The 19,691-nt window shown below is 40.3% G+C and overlaps 3 protein-coding genes and 1 pseudogene across 3 annotated transcripts; all 4 read left to right on the plus strand.

Moving 5' to 3' along the window:
* Positions 1–562: 562 nt before the first annotated feature.
* Positions 563–4,534, plus strand: LOC131969932 (extracellular calcium-sensing receptor-like). Its single transcript, XM_059331161.1, has 9 exons — positions 563–705; positions 929–1,226; positions 1,385–1,471; positions 1,724–1,993; positions 2,325–2,531; positions 2,657–2,926; positions 3,105–3,332; positions 3,424–3,547; positions 3,621–4,534. The coding sequence occupies exons 2-9, from the start codon at positions 957–959 to the stop codon at positions 4,532–4,534; spliced, it is 2,370 nt and encodes a 789-aa protein (XP_059187144.1). The 5' UTR covers positions 563–705; positions 929–956.
* A 213-nt stretch (positions 4,535–4,747) lies between these two features.
* Positions 4,748–12,823, plus strand: LOC131969933 (extracellular calcium-sensing receptor-like). The gene is made up of 11 exons (XM_059331163.1): positions 4,748–4,951; positions 5,690–5,785; positions 8,568–8,692; positions 8,972–9,266; positions 9,424–9,510; positions 9,763–10,032; positions 10,614–10,820; positions 10,945–11,214; positions 11,392–11,619; positions 11,713–11,836; positions 11,910–12,823. The coding sequence occupies exons 1-11, from the start codon at positions 4,748–4,750 to the stop codon at positions 12,821–12,823; spliced, it is 2,820 nt and encodes a 939-aa protein (XP_059187146.1).
* Positions 12,824–13,503: 680 nt separating this feature from the next.
* LOC131969934 (extracellular calcium-sensing receptor-like) lies at positions 13,504–17,761 on the plus strand. Its single transcript, XM_059331164.1, has 9 exons — positions 13,504–13,661; positions 13,886–14,180; positions 14,340–14,426; positions 14,679–14,948; positions 15,544–15,750; positions 15,871–16,140; positions 16,319–16,546; positions 16,639–16,762; positions 16,836–17,761. The coding sequence occupies exons 2-9, from the start codon at positions 13,914–13,916 to the stop codon at positions 17,759–17,761; spliced, it is 2,379 nt and encodes a 792-aa protein (XP_059187147.1). The 5' UTR covers positions 13,504–13,661; positions 13,886–13,913.
* An 859-nt stretch (positions 17,762–18,620) lies between these two features.
* Positions 18,621–18,731, plus strand: LOC131970782 (U2 spliceosomal RNA; annotated as a pseudogene).
* The last annotated feature ends 960 nt before the right edge of the window (positions 18,732–19,691 follow it).

Consider the following 19,691-nt stretch of genomic DNA (forward strand, 5'->3'; position numbering starts at 1 on the left):
CATAATTAAATTATGGTATGTGTAATACCAAGAGAAAACAAATACAAGTGAATAAGAAAGAAAGAAAAGGTATTGGACATCTGAGAACAAGGGACAAAAATAATTACTTTTAGAGCAATTTTATGTTGTTGATTACAATTCCCAGACATTTCCTGACAGTTGTTAAAATCTTTTCATTTTATAATAGAATAGCACAATAAGTAGACATTAAAGTAATATAAACATGTATAATATGACTCATGCTTTATATTTGCTGAATACTTACATATATGTAATTTGATTCACATTATTTCAAAAATCTTATATTAGCATAAATAAGATTATATGTCCTGCCCCCTTAGCCTGTGCCCTGGTGGGTGTTGTTAAAAATGAAACAATGACGCAAAGCATGCAAAGGGGATTACATATCCCTGCATATAAAATGAAGTATCATTGTTTGAAGAATAGAAACAGGTGTGAAAGGAGGAGGGCAGTTATGGGCGCTTTTCTTGAAACATATTTGCTCTTGTGTTTTTTCACCTTGTTATTTTTCTGCTCTGTGTCTTTCTCTACTCCCTCATCTTGTAAATTACGGAGAAGGTTTCATCTTAATGAAATTTACAAGCCTGGTGATGTGGTTCTGGGTGGGGTGTTTAAGATCCATTACACATCAGTTTTCCCTGATTGGACATTTACCTCAGAGCCACAACAGCCCACTTGCAAAGGGTAAGCTTCACACACACACAGGAGACAGCATGTGACACTGTCTGCTCTGAGCATTCAGCGTAAGTGGTAAATAACATAATTAAGTAAAATGTATGTTATTAACACTGTGTATTGTGGTGTTAAAATAGGTTTAGAGATTTTGTACATTTCTCCGCAAGAATTCACAAAGCTATATATATATATCTAGATATATATTGTTGATGGAGACATTTTTGTGTGTTAGCTTTGACATTCTAGTGTTCAGGCAGGCCATGACCATGGCCTTTGCTATTGATGAGATCAACAACAGCTTTAATCTGCTTCCTAATATCACTCTGGGATACAGCCTGTTTGACAACTGTGGTGGTGCACTTGTTGTTGGATTGAGTGGTGCAATATCAATGGCCAGTGGTCGAGAAGAGCAGTTTCTGCTTCAGGAGAACTGTTCTGGGACCCCTCCAATCCTTGGGTTTGTGGGTGATTCCTACTCAACAAATTCTATTGCCATCTCCACTGTGCTTGGTTTATACAAAATGCCCATTGTAAGTTTCCCATCTTCTTTCTTTTAAATTGCTGTGTACCGTGTTTGTTTTAATGTCATATTTAAAGTGATAAATTGTTGGAATATGAAAAAAATGTAGACTGGGTCAGAGATAAATAACTTAGGTAACTTCAGGCTATACTGATTATTTCTGAACAGGTGAGTTATTTTTCAACATGTTCCTGCCTGAGTGATCGGCAACGGTTTCCATCCTTCTTTAGAACAATCCCAAGTGATGCTTTCCAGGTAAAACACTATTACTGATTTGAGAACTGCAAACTAAGTCTGTTTAAGATGTAAAATGCAGCATGCATGTAAAAATTGTCCGCAATGAAACAAGCCTTTTCTTTTCTCTTAATTTCATAAATTAACTGTGATACAATTGTGAAACATATGCAAATGTGTAAGTTATATTTGTTAAAATAAATGAAGTTAGTTTTATATATAATTTTAGTTGATTCTGCGAACTCATCCCTTTGCACCAATATATTCTCTCAGGTGCGTGCCATGATTCAGATTCTGAAACACTTTGGCTGGACTTGGGTCGGCCTTCTGGTCAGTGATGATGACTATGGACTCCATGTTGCCCGATCCTTTCAGTCTGACCTGGCTCAGTCTGGTGGAGGTTGTCTGGCCTACCTAGAGGTTTTGCCCTGGGACAGTGACTCAAGTGAACTCAGGAGGATTGTACATTTGATAAAGACATCAACAGCTCGTGTGGTCATGGCGTTTGCACATCAGTTCCACATGATTAATCTCATGGAAGAGGTAAGAGTGAAAATATTATACAATGTAGAAAATCCATCATTCCAATTTTCTACCACTGAAAATTTTAGTTACAATTTGATCTCATTCAGATCAAGCTGTTTCATAATGTCTGATAATGTTACCTTTGGAAGAAATCATTGAGTCAGGTTGCAAAATTAAACTCACAAAAAATGAAAGCTAGCTCTGAGCTTCACTTTTGCATTTTTAGAATATCCAAACAAAGCATTATGCATGAAATAATGCAAGTGAAAGTGAGCAGCTTGCTCTTAACTATGTACGTGTTTTTCTAGTAACAGTCTGGAACATGTGTTTTATATAATGCAATGCACAGGTGGTGAGGCAGAATGTTACAGGCCTGCAGTGGATGGCCAGTGAAGCTTGGACATCAGCTGCTGTGCTGCAGACACCCCGCCTCATGCCGTACCTGGGTGGCACCCTGGGCATTGCCATCCGTAGAGGAGAAATACCAGGACTCAGGGAATTCCTCTTGCGAATACGTCCTGACCAAAAAGATGTTGAGGCCTATGGAAATAACTTTGTAAGAGTTCTGTTAACATATTTTTTATCTCACATGAATAATAAAAATAATATTAACAAAAATATAATAACAAGAATAACAGCTTATTGTAATTTCTGTAAATAATTACTTCTGATATATTTCAGGTGAAACAGTTTTGGGAATACATGTTTCAGTGTAAATTCGATCCGGCAGGTTGGTTTAAAGCTGGGGAAGCATTATGCACTGGAAAGGAAAATATTGAAAATGTGGAGACTGAGATTTTAGATCTTTCTGACCTCAGGCCTGAGTACAATATTTATAAGGCTGTGTATGCTCTGGCCTATGCACTTGATGACATGCTGCACTGTGTACCAGGCAGAGGGCCTTTCAGTGGGAACAGCTGCGCCACTCGGCAAACAATAGAACCATGGCAGGTGTGATGTCAGTTTACATGACAGATAAATGCTTTCAATGTGTCTCAATAGTCAAATGAAATATACTAAGACAAAAATTTTGTGATTTTGATTTTTCACACGATTTAACCAGTGTGATAAACCTCTGTTCAGATGGCTTGTATCACAATACTTGTCTGTTCTGTTGTTGTATTTGCAGGTTGTGCATTATTTGCAAATGGTCAACTTCACCACATCATTTGGTGATCAAGTGTCATTTGATGAGAATGGTGATGCCTTACCAATATACGATGTCATGAACTGGCTGTGGCTCCCTGATGGACAAACTAAAGTTGAGAATGTGGGTGAGGTTAAGAGGTCGGCCTTTAAAGGTGAAGAACTCACACTTGATGAAGAAAACATTTTCTGGAACTTTGAATCCAGAGAGGTTATTTCTGCTATTTCAGCTCCCCTTTTTTGTCCCATAATCATAGCAGTGTATAAAAATAAAGAATGATGGATTATTTTTCTCATTATAGCCCCCCCGGTCAGTGTGCAGTGAGAGCTGTCCTCCAGGTACCCGCATGGCCAGAAAGAAAGGGCAACCTGAGTGCTGCTTTGACTGCATCCCTTGTTCTGAGGGAAAGATCAGCAATAAGACTGGTTGGTATTCAGTTGTATGCACTTTGGAGATATATTAAAAACGTGCTTCTTAACATCTTCCTTATTTTCATAGACTCCATGGAGTGCACCAGTTGTCCAGAGGACTTCTGGTCCAGCCCCCAACGTGACCACTGTGTTCCTAAGAAAACTGAGTTCCTTTCCTACCATGAGCCTCTGGGTATCTGCTTGACAACCACCTCATTGTTGGGCACATTTGTCTGTGCTATTGTTCTGGTAATCTTTACTTATCATCAAAGTACACCCATGGTGCGTGCCAACAATTCAGAACTGAGTTTCCTGCTCTTGGGGTCTCTTAAACTATGTTTCCTGTGTTCACTGCTGTTTATCGGCCGTCCCAGACTGTGGACATGTCAACTGAGACATGCAGCATTTGGGATCAGCTTCGTGCTTTCTGTCTCATGTATTCTGGTCAAAACCATGGTGGTTCTGGCTGTGTTCAAGGCCTCCAAACCAGGAGTTGGAGCCAATCTGAAGTGGTTTGGTGCTGTGCAGCAGAGAGGAACAGTTCTGGTTCTTACTTCTGTTCAGGCAGCAATCTGCACTGCTTGGCTTGTCTCTGCTTCACCAGCTCCTCATAAAAACACTCAATACTACAATGACAAGATAGTTTTTGAATGTGTTGTTGGGTCCACAGTTGGTTTTGCAGTATTACTTGGCTATATTGGCTTACTGGCTATCATCAGTTTTCTTTTAGCATTCCTCGCAAGGAATCTTCCAGACAACTTCAATGAGGCCAAACTCATCACTTTCAGCATGCTGATCTTCTGTGCTGTGTGGGTGGCCTTTATTCCTGCTTATGTCAACTCTCCAGGCAAATATGCAGATGCAGTGGAGGTATTTGCCATCCTGGCCTCCAGTTTTGGTCTCTTGGTGGCTCTGTTCGGACCAAAATGTTACATAATTCTTCTGAGACCAGAGAGGAACACAAAGAAAGCAATCATGGGTCGGGGAACCACAAAGTCATGAAAGGTTTCTTTTAACAGTTACACATCATTTGAATACCACGCCTTTGTTTTTAGCAGCCCTCCGATTATCTGCATCACAGTTTACAGACCACCCCAATATTCTTCGTCTTTTATCAGTGAATTTTCTGAATTATTATCAATCATCCACACCACTTACAACAGGATTTTAATAGCTGGTGATTTTAATCTACATGTTGACAACATCTCGGACACAATGTCCAGAGAATTTTTAAACCTTTTATGCTGCCTAGATTTTAAACAGCACGTCGCACAGCCAACTCACAACAGAGGACACACCCTGGACCTGGTCATAACCTACGGCCTGTCCGCTGGTGTGTCCTCTGTTGTGGACCTGGCTGTGTCTGACCACTACTGTGTGTATTTTAACATCGCCAGTTTTAACCCTCAGGAGGCCCCGGTGAGAACAGTGAGGAAACGTTACCTGACTTCTGAAGTGGCTGCTCATTTTATCGAGATTTTACAGAGCACCCCTGCTGAGGTTTTACCTGCACCATGTGATTTTATTGTTGACAATTTTAATTCCAAACTAAAATCAACACTGGACTTAGTGGCTCCACTTTTAACTAAAACTGTAAGAACAAAACCTGTACCACCCTGGAGAACCGCTAACGTCAAAAAACTAAAAAGAAATTGCAGGAGTGCAGAGAGAAGGTGGAGAAAAACTAAATTAACAGTCCATCATGAAATACTACGTGAACAACTCAAAACCTACAATAACGCAGTCAAACAAGCAAGAATTTCCCATTTCTCGAAACTCATCACAGACAATAAAAACAACCCCAGGTTTCTTTTCTCCACCTTCGATCTTTTAACCAACACTAGTTTTAATAAAGCTCACATGACACCATCAGAGGTCCTCTGCGAGGACTTTGCAGACCACTTCAGAAGTAAGATCGATGGTATCAGATCCAGTCTTTTATCCCAGAATGTAACTTTTTACACACCTGAACCATCGCTCTTATCTGAGGAAACACTAGAGAGTTTTGCCCTGGTTGATGCAAGGACACTTGGTCGAGTTTTCTCCCAAGCAAACCCAACAACCTGCCTTTTAGATCCTATTCCCACATCGCTCTTAAAATCATTTTATGCTTTCTTTGAGGAACAGATTTTAAATGTTGTGAATTGCTCTCTTCAGACGGGTGTCTTCACCACTGCCTACAAAACGGCAGTGGTGAAGCCCCTTCTGAAGAAGAGTAATTTAGACCCCAACATTTTAAATAACTACCGGCCTGTATCCAACTTACCATTTTTAAGTAAAATTTTAGAAAAACTGGTTTTTAACCAGTTAAATTATTTTTTAAATAGAAACAACATTTTAGAGAAATACCAATCTGGTTTTAGAATGAACCACAGTACAGAGACAGCTCTTTTAAAGATTTTAAATGACTTCAGGTGTTATTTAGATTCACAGAAATTAACAGTCTTGGTTCTACTGGATCTCAGCGCCGCCTTTGATACAGTAGACCATCACATTTTATTAAACAGACTCCGAACCCTGGTCGGCCTCTCTGGTACTGTTTTTAACTGGTTCAGTTCTTATCTCTCAGATCGAAGTTTCTTTGTAAGTATGGATACATGCTCCTCCAGAACACATGAAATCAAGTGTGGGGTTCCCCAAGGGTCAATTTTATGTCCAATTCTTTTTAATCTGTATATGCTTCCCCTTGGGGACGTCATCAGGAGACACGGCATCAGCTTCCACAGCTACGCTGATGACGCACAACTGTACATCGCCGTGTCTCCTGATGACACTGAGCCAATTGATTCCCTTTTAAACTGTATTTTAGATATCAAGTCATGGATGGCAGTGAACTTCCTACAGCTCAACCAGGACAAAACAGAGGTTTTAGTCATCGGTCCTGAAAGCAAGAGAGAGAAACTTTTACCAAAACTACGAGATTTTAAAACCTCACAATGTGTAAAGAACCTGGGCGTCATTTTTGACTCTGAGCTAAGTTTTATTCCTCATATTAAAAATACAACAAAGATAGGTTTTTACCGTCTTAAGAACATAGCCAGAGTCCGCCCGTTTCTCTCCCAGGCCAACACGGAGGTGCTGATGCATGCTTTTATCTCTTGTCGTTTAGACTATTGTAATGCCCTGCTCTCTGGTCTTCCCAAAAACAGCATCCACAACCTACAATTATTACAAAACTCAGCCGCACGCGTGCTGACGAGGACCAGAGGGCGGGAGCACATTACACCGGTTTTAAAATCACTGCATTGGCTCCCCGTGTGTTTCAGGATTGATTTTAAGGTTCTTTTATTAGTTTTTAAATGTCTTAACGGTCTTGGGCCATCTTATCTATCTGATATGCTTTTATCATATCAATCCTCGCGGGTCCTGAGGTCCTCTGGCACCGGCCTTTTAATCATTCCAAGAGTTAAAACTAAAACCTACGGGGAGGCTGCATTCAGCCATTATGGCCCACGCCTTTGGAACAGCCTGCCAGAGGACATCAGGACCGCAGAGACTGTTGATGTTTTTAAAAGGAGGCTCAAGACCCACCTGTTTGGTCTAGCTTTTAACTGATTATTTTACTATTTATTTATTTATTTATTCCCGTTGTATTTTAGTTTTTATCTGTTGTTTTCTGTCCTGTTGTCTTTTAGTCTTTTAGTTTTTATCCTATCCTGTTGTCTTTTAGTCTTTTAGTTTTTATCTTGTCCTGTTGTCTTTTTGTTGTCTTTTAGTCTTTTAGTTTTTATCCTGTTGTCTTTTAGTCTTTTAGTTTTTATTCTGTCCTGTTGTCTTTTAGTCTTTTAGTCTTTTAGTCTTTAGCTCCAGTGTTCCCTCATGGGGGCCTCCTCACTGGGGGAGTGTTGGGTCTGCCCGTGGGGATGTGGTCTTGGGGACTCCCTGGGCCCGGGGGGCTGGGCGGCTCTGCACCATGTGTGGAGTCCGCCTCGGTCTCCCCGGGTCCTGGTGGTCTCTGTGACGGCGTCCTCTATGGCTGTGGGCTCTGCCACCTCTCAGTGTGGATGCTCCCACAGGTTGCTTTTTCCTCATCTGGATCCTCGGTGCCTTGCCATGTCTCTACACTGTCAATCAATATGTGCTGTGTGTGAGTCTGAGTGTGTTTGTGTGCGTGCATGACTAAATGCATGTGTGCATGTTTGTGTATGTATACTTAAAGATGTGTATGTGGGGGAGGGAGGGGTGGGTTTTGTCATTTTTATTATTTATTGTTTGTTTTTTCTTATTTTTTGTAAAGCACTTTGTGTTGCATTTTTATGTATGAAAAGCGCTATATAAATAAAGTTTGATTTGATAAAGTTTGATTTGAAGTTGCAGTAACAATAAAATGATCAACTAGTTTGAAACAGTTTGTGCTTTTCATTCACTCACTAGAGATCTGCACTGAAATGCCAAATATTAAAACAAGTAAGCTTTTTTTAATATAAGAATACAGTAAGATGAAACTGGAAGCAATAAAGATTTTTTTTTGCATCAAACACTTTCTTTATTATTCTCATTTTTGTCTTCAGCTTGATTTTTAAATATTTGAGACTTTCAAAGACTTTCCTCAATTTCCACCTGACAAAAAGCCATTACTCACTGGGGCACTTACTTAGGTTTTGATTCATTGTCAAGTCAACTGAAGCTTGCCATGATTACTTTCCCACAGAACATAAATAATACACATTGAAAATTGCAAAATTTTATTGTTGTTGATTTTTTCAAACAGAATAAGTTCTATTTTTCTGGGCTTTCAAATAAAGAAATCAACCAATGACATTGTGCAGGAGGGACGTCATATCAAACTGTATGTTTATAGTCCTTCCCCTTAGCCTGTGCCCTAATGGGTGTTGTTAAATATTAAACAATGACGTAAAGCATGCAAAGGGGATGCCATAGCCCTGCATATAAAATTAAGTGTTGTTGTATGAATAATAGTAACTGGTGTGAAGCGAGGAGGGCAGTCATGGGAGCTTTGCTCTTGTGTTTGTGCTTTACCTTGTTCTTTATTTTTTCTTCCTCTACACCCTCATCTTGTAAATCATGGAGAAAGTTTCATCTAAATGAAATTCACAAGTCTGGTGATGTGGTTCTGGGTGGGCTATTTAAAATCCATTACACATCAGTTTTCCCTGAGTGGACATTTACCTTAGAGCCACAACAGCCCACTTGCAAAGGGTAAGCTTCACACACACACACACACACACACACACACACACACACACACACACACACACACACACACACACACACACACAGGAGACACTGTCTGCTCTGAGTATTCACCGTAAGCGGTAGTTAATATAAATAAGTATTAAGGAACAGCTGTAAAAAGTATATTATTAAATGTGTATTGTGGCGTTAAAATAGGTTTGGAGATTTTGCACATATCTCCCCAATAATTCAAAAAGTTATATATATATATATATGGTTCATAGAGACATTTTTGTGTGTTAGCTTTGACACTCTAGGGTTCAGGCAGGCCATGACCATGGCCTTTGCTATTGATGAGATCAACAACAGCTCCAATCTGCTTCCTAATATCACTCTGGGATACAGTCTTTTTGACAACTGTGGTGCACTTGTTGTTGGATTGAGTGGTGCATTATCAATGGCCAGTGGTCGAGAGGAGCAGTTTCTGCTTCAGGAGAACTGTTCTGGGACCCCTCCAATCCTCGGGATTGTGGGTGATACCCATTCAACAAATTCTATTGCCATCTCCACTGTGCTTGGTTTATACAAAATGCCCATTGTAAGTTTCCCATCTTCTTTTTTTGAAATTGCTGTGTACCGTGTTTGTTTTAATGTCATATTTAAAGTGATAAACTGATGGAATATGAAAATAATGTAGACTGGGTCAGAGATAAATAACTCAGTTACTTCATACTATACTGATTATTTCTGAACAGGTGAGTTATTTTTCAACATGTTCCTGCCTGAGTGATCGGCAACGGTTTCCATCCTTCTTTAGAACAATCCCAAGTGATGCTTTCCAGGTAAAACACTATTTTTGATTTGAGAACTGCAAACTAAGTTTGTTTAAGATGTAAAATGCAGCATGCATGTAAAAATTGTCCGCAATGAAACAAGCCTTTTCTTTTCTCTTAATTTCATAAATTAACTGTGGTACAATTGTGAAACATATGCAAATGTGTAAGTTATATTAGATAAAATAATTGAAGTTAGTTTTATATATAATTTTAGTTTAGTCTGTGAACTCATCCCTTTGCACCAATATATCCTCTCAGGTGCGTGCCATGATTCAGATTCTGAAACATTTTGGCTGGACTTGGGTCGGTCTTCTGGTCAGTGATGATGACTATGGACTCCATGTTGCCCGATCCTTTCAGTCTGACCTGGCTCAGTCTGGTGGAGGTTGTCTGGCCTACCTGGAGGTTTTGCCCTGGGACAGTGACTCAAGTGAACTCAGGAGGATTGTACATATAATAAAGACATCAACAGCTCGTGTGGTCATGGCGTTTGCACTTCAGTTCCACATGATTAATTTAATGGAAGAGGTAAGAGTGAAAATATTATACAATGTAGAAAATCCATAATTGTTAAAAACATAATAATAATGATTTGGATTGTTTATTTCAAATTCACTGACCAAATTCATATCACTCGGAGCGTTCCTGGTGGCACACCTGGTAGAGCGCGTACCATAGAGGCATTGTCCTTGTAAGTGGGCGGCCTGGGTTTAAATCCAACTTGGAGCCCTTTCCCGCATGTCTTCCCCTCTGTCTCCCCTTTCACTCTGTCTCTATCAATAAAGCCCCAAAATGCCCCAAAAAAATCATATCAGTTATCACCCGTGTGAACGAAACACAATTTTCTACCACAGTAAATTTCAGTTACAATTTGATATTTGATTGTCTGATAATGTTACCTGTGGAAGAAATCATTGGGTCAGGTTACAAAATTAAACATGAAAAAAAATGAAAGCCAGTTGTGAGCTTCAGTTTTGCATTTCAAGAAAACCCTAACGAAGCACTATGCATGAAGTAATGCAAGTGAAAGTGGGCAGCTTGCACTTAACTATGTGCGTGTTTTTCTAGTAACAGTCTGGAACATGTGTTTTATATAATGCAATGCACAGGTGGTGAGGCAGAATGTTACAGGCCTGCAGTGGATGGCCAGTGAAGCTTGGACAGCAGTTGCTGTGCTGCAGACACCCCGCCTCATGCCGTACCTGGGTGGCACCCTGGGCATTGCCATCCGTCGAGGAGAAATACCAGGACTCAGGGAATTCCTCTTGCGAATACGTCCTGACCAAAAAGATGTTGAGGTCTATGGAAATAACTTTGTAAGAGTTCTGTTAACACATTTTAATCTCACATAAATAAGAAAAATAAGAATAACAAAAATATAATAACAAGAATAACAGCTTATTGTAATTTCTGTATATAATTACTTCTGATATATTTCAGGTGAGACAGTTTTGGGAATACATGTTTCAGTGTAAATTCGATCCGGCAGGTTGGTTTAAAGCCGGGGAAGCACTATGCACTGGAAAGGAAAATATTGAAAATGTGGAGACTGAGTTTTTAGATCTTTCTAACCTCAGGCCTGAGTACAATATTTATAAGGCTGTGTATGCTCTGGCCTATGCACTTGATGACATGCTGCACTGTGTACCAGGCAGAGGGCCTTTCTACAGGAACAGCTGCACTACTCGGCAAACAATAGAACCATGGCAGGTGTGATGTCAGTTTACATAACAGATTAATGCTTTCACTGTGTCTCAATAGTGAAATTAAATATACTAAGACACAATCTTGTGATTTTGATTTTTCACACGATTTAACCAGTGTGATAAACCTCTGTTCAGATGGCTTGTATCACAATATTTGTCTGTTCTGTTGTTGTATTTGCAGGTTGTACATTATTTGCAAAAGGTCAACTTCACCACCTCATCTGGTGATCAAGTGTCATTTGATGAGAATGGTGATGCCTTACCAATATACGATGTCATGAACTGGCTGTGGCTCCCTGATGGACAAACTAAAGTTCAGAATGTGGGTGAGGTTAAGAGGTCGGCCTTTAAAGGTGAAGAACTCACACTTGATGAAGAAAACATTTTCTGGAACTTTGAATCCAGAGAGGTTATTTCTGCTATTTCAGCTCACCTTTTTTTGTCCCATAATCATAGCAGTGTATAAAAATAAAGAATGATGGATTTATTTTTCTCCTTATAGCCCCCCCGGTCAGTGTGCAGCGAGAGCTGTCCTCCAGGTACCCGCATGGCCAGAAAGAAAGGGCAACCTGAGTGCTGCTTTGACTGCATCCCTTGTTCTGAGGGAAAGATCAGCAATAAGACTGGTTGGTATTCAGTTGTATGCACTTTGGAGATATATTATAAACGTGCTTCTTAACATCTTCCTTATTTTCATAGACTCCATGGAGTGCACCAGTTGTCCAGAGGACTTCTGGTCCAGCCCCCAACGTGACCACTGTGTTCCTAAGAAAACTGAGTTCCTCTCCTACCATGAGCCTCTGGGTATCTGTCTGACAACTGCCTCATTGTTGGGCACATTTGTCTGTGCTATTGTTCTGGTAATCTTTACTTATCATCAAAGTACACCCATGGTACGTGCCAACAATTCAGAACTGAGTTTCCTGCTCTTGGGGTCACTGAAACTATGTTTCCTGTGTTCATTGCTGTTTATTGGCCGTCCCAGACTGTGGACATGTCAACTAAGACATGCAGCATTTGGGATCAGCTTTGTGCTTTCTGTCTCATGTATTCTGGTAAAAACCATGGTGGTTCTGGCTGTCTTCAAGGCCTCCAAACCAGGAGGTGGAGCCAGTCTGAAGTGGTTTGGCGCTGTGCAGCAGAGAGGAACAGTTTTAGCTCTTACCTGCATTCAGGCAGCAATCTGCACTGCTTGGCTTGTCTCTGCTTCACCAGCTCCTCATAAAAACACTCAATACCACAATGACAAGATAGTTTATGAATGTGTAGTCGGGTCCACAGCTGGTTTTGCAGTATTACTTGGCTATATTGGCTTATTAGCTATCCTCAGCTTCCTGTTAGCATTTCTGGCAAGGAATCTTCCAGACAACTTCAATGAGGCCAAACTCATCACTTTCAGCATGCTGATCTTCTGTGCTGTGTGGGTGGCCTTTATTCCTGCTTATGTCAACTCTCCAGGCAAATATGCAGATGCAGTGGAGGTATTTGCCATCCTGGCCTCCAGTTTTGGTCTCTTGGTGGCTCTGTTTGGACCCAAATGTTACATAATCCTGCTGAGACCAGAGAGGAACACAAAGAAAGCAATCATGGGTCGAGGAACCACAAAGTCATGAAAGTTGCAGTAAAAGTAAAATGATCAACTCGTTTGAAACAATTTGTGTTTTTCATTCATTGACTAGAGATCGGCACTGGAATGGCCAATATTTAACAAGCAAGCTTTTTTTTTTTACTGTAAGATTACAGTAAGATGAAACTGGAAGCAATAAAGATTTTTTCTGTCAAACAATTTCATTATTATTGTCCTTTTTGCCTTCATCCTGATTTTTAAATATTTGAGACTTTCAAAGACTTGCCTCAATTTCCACCTGACAAAAAGCCATTACTCACTGGGGCACTTATTTTGGTTTGATTCATTTTCATGGCAACTAAAGCTTTTGTTTTTGGCATGATTACTTTCCCACAGAACATTAAAATTACACCATGAAAAATGCAAAAGTTTTTCCAAACAGAACAAGTTCTATTTTTCTGGGCTTTCAAATAAAGAAATCAACCAATGACATTGTGCAGGAGGGACGTCATATCTAACTGTATGGCTTGCCCCTTAGCCTGTTCCCTGATGGGTGTTGTTAAATATTAAACAATGACGTAAAGCATGCAAAGGGGATGCCATAGCCCTGCATATAAAATTAAGTGTTGTTGTATGAATAACGGTAACTGGTTTGAAGCAAGGAGGGCAGTCATGGGAGCTTTGCTCTTGTGTTTGTGCTTTACCTTGTTCTTTATTTTTTCTTCCTCTACACCCTCATCTTGTAAATCATGGAGAAAGTTTCATCAAAATGAAATTCACAAGCCTGGTGATGTGGTTCTGGGTGGGCTATTTAAAATCCATTACACATCCATTTTCCCTGAGTGGACGTTTACTTCAGAGCCACAACAGCCCACTTGCAAAGGGTAAGCTTCACACACACACAGGAGACAGCATGTGACATTGTCTGCTCTGAGTATTCACCGTAAGGTTTAGATAATATAAATAAATATTAAGGAACAGCTGTAAAACGTATATTATTAAATGTGTATTGTGGCATTAAAATAGGTTTAGAGATTTTGTACATATCTCCCCAATAATTCACAAAGCTATATATATTATGGTTCATAGAGACATTTTTGTGTGTTAGCTTTGACACTTTAGGGTTCAGGCAGGCCATGACCATGGCCTTTGCTATTGATGAGATCAACAACAGCTCCAATCTGCTTCCTGATATCACTCTGGGATACAGTCTTTTTGACAACTGTGGTGCACTTGTTGTTGGATTGAGTGGTGCATTATCAATGGCCAGTGGTCGAGAGGAGCAGTTTCTGCTTCAGGAGAACTGTTCTGGGACCCCTCCAATCCTCGGGATTGTGGGTGATACCTACTCAACAAATTCTATTGCCATCTCCACTGTGCTTGGTTTATACAAAATGCCCATTGTAAGTTTCCCATCTCCTTTCTTTTTAAAATGTTGTGTACCGTGTTTGTTTTAATTTCATATTTAAAGTGATAAACTGATGGAATATGAAAATAATGTAGACTGCATCAGAGATAAATAACTTAGGTAACTTGAATGTATACCGAATGTTTCTGAACAGGTGAGTTATTTTTCAACATGTTCCTGCCTGAGTGATCGGCAACGGTTTCCATCCTTCTTTAGAACAATCCCAAGTGATGCTTTCCAGGTAAAACACTATTACTGATTTGAGAACTGCAAACTAAGTTTGTTTAAGATGTAAAATGCAGCATGCATGTAAAAATTGTCTGCAATGAAACAAGCCTATTCTTTTCTCTTAATTTCATAAATGAACTGTGATACAATTGTGAAACATATGCAAATGTGTAAGTTATATTCGTTAAAATAAATGAAGTTAGTTTTATATGTAATTTTAGTTTAGTCTGTGAACTCATCCCTTTGCACCAATATATTCTCTCAGGTGCGTGCCATGATTCAGATTCTGAAACACTTTGGCTGGACTTGGGTGGGTCTTCTGGTCAGTGATGATGACTATGGACTCCATGTTGCCCGATCCTTTCAGTCTGACCTGGCTCAGTCTGGTGGAGGTTGTCTGGCCTACCTGGAGGTTTTGCCCTGGGACAGTGACTCAAGTGAACTCAGGAGGATTGTACATTTGATAAAGACATCAACAGCTCGTGTGGTCATGGCGTTTGCACTTCAGTTCCACATGATTAATTTAATGGAAGAGGTAAGAGTGAAAATATAATACAATGTAGAAAATCCATAATTGTTAAAAACATAATAATGATTTGGATTGTTTATTACAAATTCACTGACCAAATTCAGATCACTCGGGGCGTTCCTGGTGGCACACCTGGTAGAGCATGTACCATAGAGGCATTGTCCTTGTAAGGCCTGGGTTTAAATCCGACTTGGAGCCCTTTCCCGCATGTCTTCCCCTCTGTCTCCCCTTTCACTCTGTCTCTATCAATAAAGCCCTTTAATGGCCAACCCCCCCCCCCCCCCCCCCCAAAAAAAAATCATATCAGTTATCACCCGTGTGAACGAAACACAATTTTCTACCACCGAAAATTTCAGTTACAATTTGATATTTGATTGTCTGATAATGTTACCTGTGGAAGAAATCATTGGGTCAAGTTACAAAATTAAACATGAAAAAAAATGAAAGCCAGTTGTGAGCTTCAGTTTTGCATTTCAAGAAAACCCTAACGAAGCACTATGCATGAAGTAATGCAAGTGAAAGTGGGCAGCTTGCACTTAACTATGTACGTGTTTTTCTAGTAACAGTCTGGAACATGTGTTTTATATAATGCATTGCACAGGTGGTGAGGCAGAATGTTACAGGCCTGCAGTGGATGGCCAGTGAAGCTTGGACATCAGCTGCTGTGCTGCAGACACCCCGCCTCATGCCGTACCTGGGTGGCACCCTGGGCATTGCCATCCGTCGAGGAGAAATACCAGGACTCAGGGAATTCCTCTTGCGAATACGTCGTGACCAAAAAGATGTTGAGGCCTATGGAAATAACATTGTAAGAATTCTATTAAAACGTTTTTTATCTGAAATAAATAATAAAAAAATATATATATTCACAAAATATAATAACAGCTTATTGTAATTTCTGTAAGTAATTACTTCTGATATATTTCAGGTGAGACAGTTTTGGGAATACATGTTTCAGTGTAAATTCGATCCGGCAGGTTGGTTTAAAGCTGGGGAAGCACTATGCACTGGAAAGGAAAATATTGAAAATGTGGAGACTGAGTTTTTAGATCTTTCTAACCTCAGGCCTGAGTACAATATTTATAAGGCTGTGTATGCTCTGGCCTATGCACTTGATGACATGCTGCACTGTGCACCAGGCAGAGGGCCTTTCAGTGGGAAAAGCTGCGCCACTCGGCAAACAATAGAACCATGGCAGGTGTGATATCAGTTTACATGACAGATTAATGCTTTCACTGTGTCTCAATAGTCAAATGAAATATACTAAGACAAAAATCTTGTGATTTTGATTTTTCACACGACTTAACCAGTGTGATAAACCTCTGTTCAGATGGCTTGTATCACAATCCTTGTCTGTTCTGTTGTTGTATTCGCAGGTCGTACATTATTTGCAAAAGGTCAACTTCACCACCTCATCTGGTGATCAAGTGTCATTTGATGAGAATGGTGATGCCTTACCAATATACGATGTCATGAACTGGCTGTGGCTCCCCGATGGACAAACTAAAGTTCAGAATGTGGGTGAGGTTAAGAGGTCGGCCTTTAAAGGTGAAGAACTCACACTTGATGAAGAAAACATTTTCTGGAACTTTGAATTCAGAGAGGTTATTTCTGCTATTTCAGCTCCCCTTTTTTGTCCCATTATCATAGCAGTGTATAAAAATGAAGAATGATGGATTTATTTTTCTCATTACAGCCGCCTCTGTCAGTGTGCAGTGAGAGCTGTCCTCCAGGTACCCGCATGGCCAGAAAGAAAGGGCAACCTGAGTGCTGCTTTGACTGCATCCCTTGTTCTGAGGGAAAGATCAGCAATAAGACTGGTTGGTATTCAGTTGTATGCACTTTGGAGATATCTTAAAAACGTGCTTCTTAACATCTTCCTTATTTTCATAGACTCCATGGAGTGCACCAGTTGTCCAGAGGACTTCTGGTCCAGCCCCCAACGTGACCACTGTGTTCCTAAGAAAACTGAGTTCCTCTCCTACCATGAGCCTCTGGGTATCTGTCTGACAACCACCTCATTGTTGGGCACATTTGTCTGTGCTATTGTTCTGGTAATCTTTACTTATCATCAAAGTACACCCATGGTACGTGCCAACAATTCAGAACTGAGTTTCCTGCTCTTGGGGTCACTGAAACTATGTTTCCTGTGTTCATTGCTGTTTATCGGCCGTCCCAGACTGTGGACATGCCAACTGAGACATGCAGCATTTGGGATCAGCTTTGTTCTTTGTGTCTCATGTATTCTGGTGAAAACCATGGTTGTTCTCGCTGTGTTCAAGGCCTCCAAACCAGGAGGTGGAGCCAGTCTGAAGTGGTTTGGTGCTGTGCAGCAGAGAGGAACAGTTCTGGTTCTTACTTCTATTCAGGCAGCAATCTGCACCGCTTGGCTTGTCTCTGCTTCACCAGCTCCTCATAAAAACACTCAATACCACAATGACAAGATAGTTTATGAATGTGTAGTCGGGTCCACAGTCGGTTTTGCAGTATTACTTGGCTATATTGGCTTATTGGCTATCCTCAGCTTCCTGTTAGCATTTCTGGCAAGGAATCTTCCAGACAACTTCAATGAGGCCAAACTCATCACTTTCAGCATGCTGATCTTCTGCGCTGTGTGGGTGGCCTTTATTCCTGCTTATGTCAACTCTCCAGGCAAATATGCAGATGCAGTGGAGGTATTTGCCATCCTGGCCTCCAGTTTTGGTCTCTTGGTGGCTCTGTTTGGACCCAAATGTTACATAATCCTGCTGAGACCAGAGAGGAACACAAAGAAAGCAATCATGGGTCGTGGAACCACAAAGTCATTAAAGTTGCAGTAAAAGTAAAATGATCAACTCGTTTGAAACAATTTGTCTTTTTCATTCATTCACTAAAGATCTGCACTGGAATGGCCAATATTTAAACAAGTACACTTTTTTTTACTGTAAGAATACAGTAAGATGAAACTGGAGGTGAAGCGGGCGCAGAATTACATCACACAGGCTCAATCTGGTGCTATACATTCATTTTAGGTTTCTCTGCAATTTGCAAGAATAATACTTTAGGTTTATAATCGCTACACAGCGTATTGTGCTTCCATCTAGTAGACAGGGAATCTCATTGTCTGACGTGCTCTATTTACCACAACTGACATTCACAACCAAAGAACATAAAAGATTTTCTGTATACAGTAGTCTAATTCTGTCATGTAGTTTCTTAGTATAACACCATTTTGTTCTTAACAATACAGAAAAAAGAATACTTTACATTCTACTATATTAATGTGATTACCCTGGGCTCCCTCAGACGAGGGCTCATTGTCATGGTTCTCACAATGGTGGTCCGAGGCCTCTCGGTAGCCGCTAATGGGCTAGCATTACATACTTCTCTTAACAGTCTAATAAAACTACCAGAACTAACAATATGTACAGTGGGTTACAGTGTCAACATTGCTCACACACAGGGTAACTCTATTACGTCACCAGCTTACCTGCAAATTGCAAGAATAATACTTTAGGTTTATAATCGCTACACAGCGAATTGTGCTTCCATCCCAAAGTCAAGGATCCTTCCTTCGGAGTCGGATCCTCCGGAGGCGAGGCCAGAGTCCTTCCTTTCACTGGTGTAATGCATAAATGGGACAGCCTTCGGAGTGTACAGCTGTACGTCATTGCGTAATTGGACGTCCTGCTTAAATTCAGCGCCGCTCTCGGCCTTTTGGCTAAGATCAAGTGTAGTATCTGTTCTTATCAGTTTAATAAAAATAGATAAATACATAAATAAATAAATAAATTCAGTGCCGCAATTTCAAAATCAGTTCACGACATGGATGTGACTTTGGCATCAGCACTCTGACACATATTTGTAAAAATGGAAGAAGATGCTTTAAGGTTGAATCTCCACGATTTAGCAAGTAAAAGCCACAAAGTGGATTAAACCTGAATATTAAACTGATCCTCGCTGAACTTGGCCGCTACTTAGTTTCATAAAAGCAGCGGAGCATAATTCATCATGGAAATATGTTCTGTGTTCTTTTTATTTTACAGTACAGTACAATAACAGTTAAATAACAATAATGGATAATAGCAGACTTTCGGTCCCTGTAAACACAATAAAGAAATGTATAACTTTCTGAATGGCATAGTTGCACATAGTGCATCATCATCGGACGCATATAAATTAATTAACAATAACTTTAGCGACTGAGACGGCACTAATTAACTTAACCAGCAATGTATCAAGATGACGTTTATTATCTTTAGCTAAATATTCTGGCATTTGTTTATCTATATGTTTTTGCTTGACTTTAAACACACGTTTTGTAAGTTATGTAACGACATTCAGTGTAAACTGAAAATACTTATATATTTAAATGCATATAGCGCCGCCGGCGCCACTGTTTCTACGCTCGCCATTTTTAAATCTCCTGGTAGACCGGTGTGTGCAATGCTTTATGGGTAGTCGGAGCGCATGGAGGATACACACATGCACCCTCGAAATTTGGGCAGAAGAAGGACTCTGTCCTCCGGAGCATCCTCGACATTGGGACAGTCCTTCGGCGGATGTCGATGACGTAGTGTCCTTCAAATCCAGCCGTTTGAGCATCCTTCCTTGACATTGGGATACAGCTAGGGATTCTCATTATCTGACGTGTTCACGCGGGACTTCATCGTACTCACGCGAGACTTCATCGTAACCACGCGAGACTTCCTTGTGGCTCTCACTGCGCATACAACGCTCATGTAGCAACACTGACACCTGCTGGAGATA

This window comes from Centropristis striata, chromosome 4 (assembly GCF_030273125.1).
Source record: "Centropristis striata isolate RG_2023a ecotype Rhode Island chromosome 4, C.striata_1.0, whole genome shotgun sequence".
In the NCBI taxonomy this organism is placed as follows: domain Eukaryota; kingdom Metazoa; phylum Chordata; class Actinopteri; order Perciformes; family Serranidae; genus Centropristis; species Centropristis striata.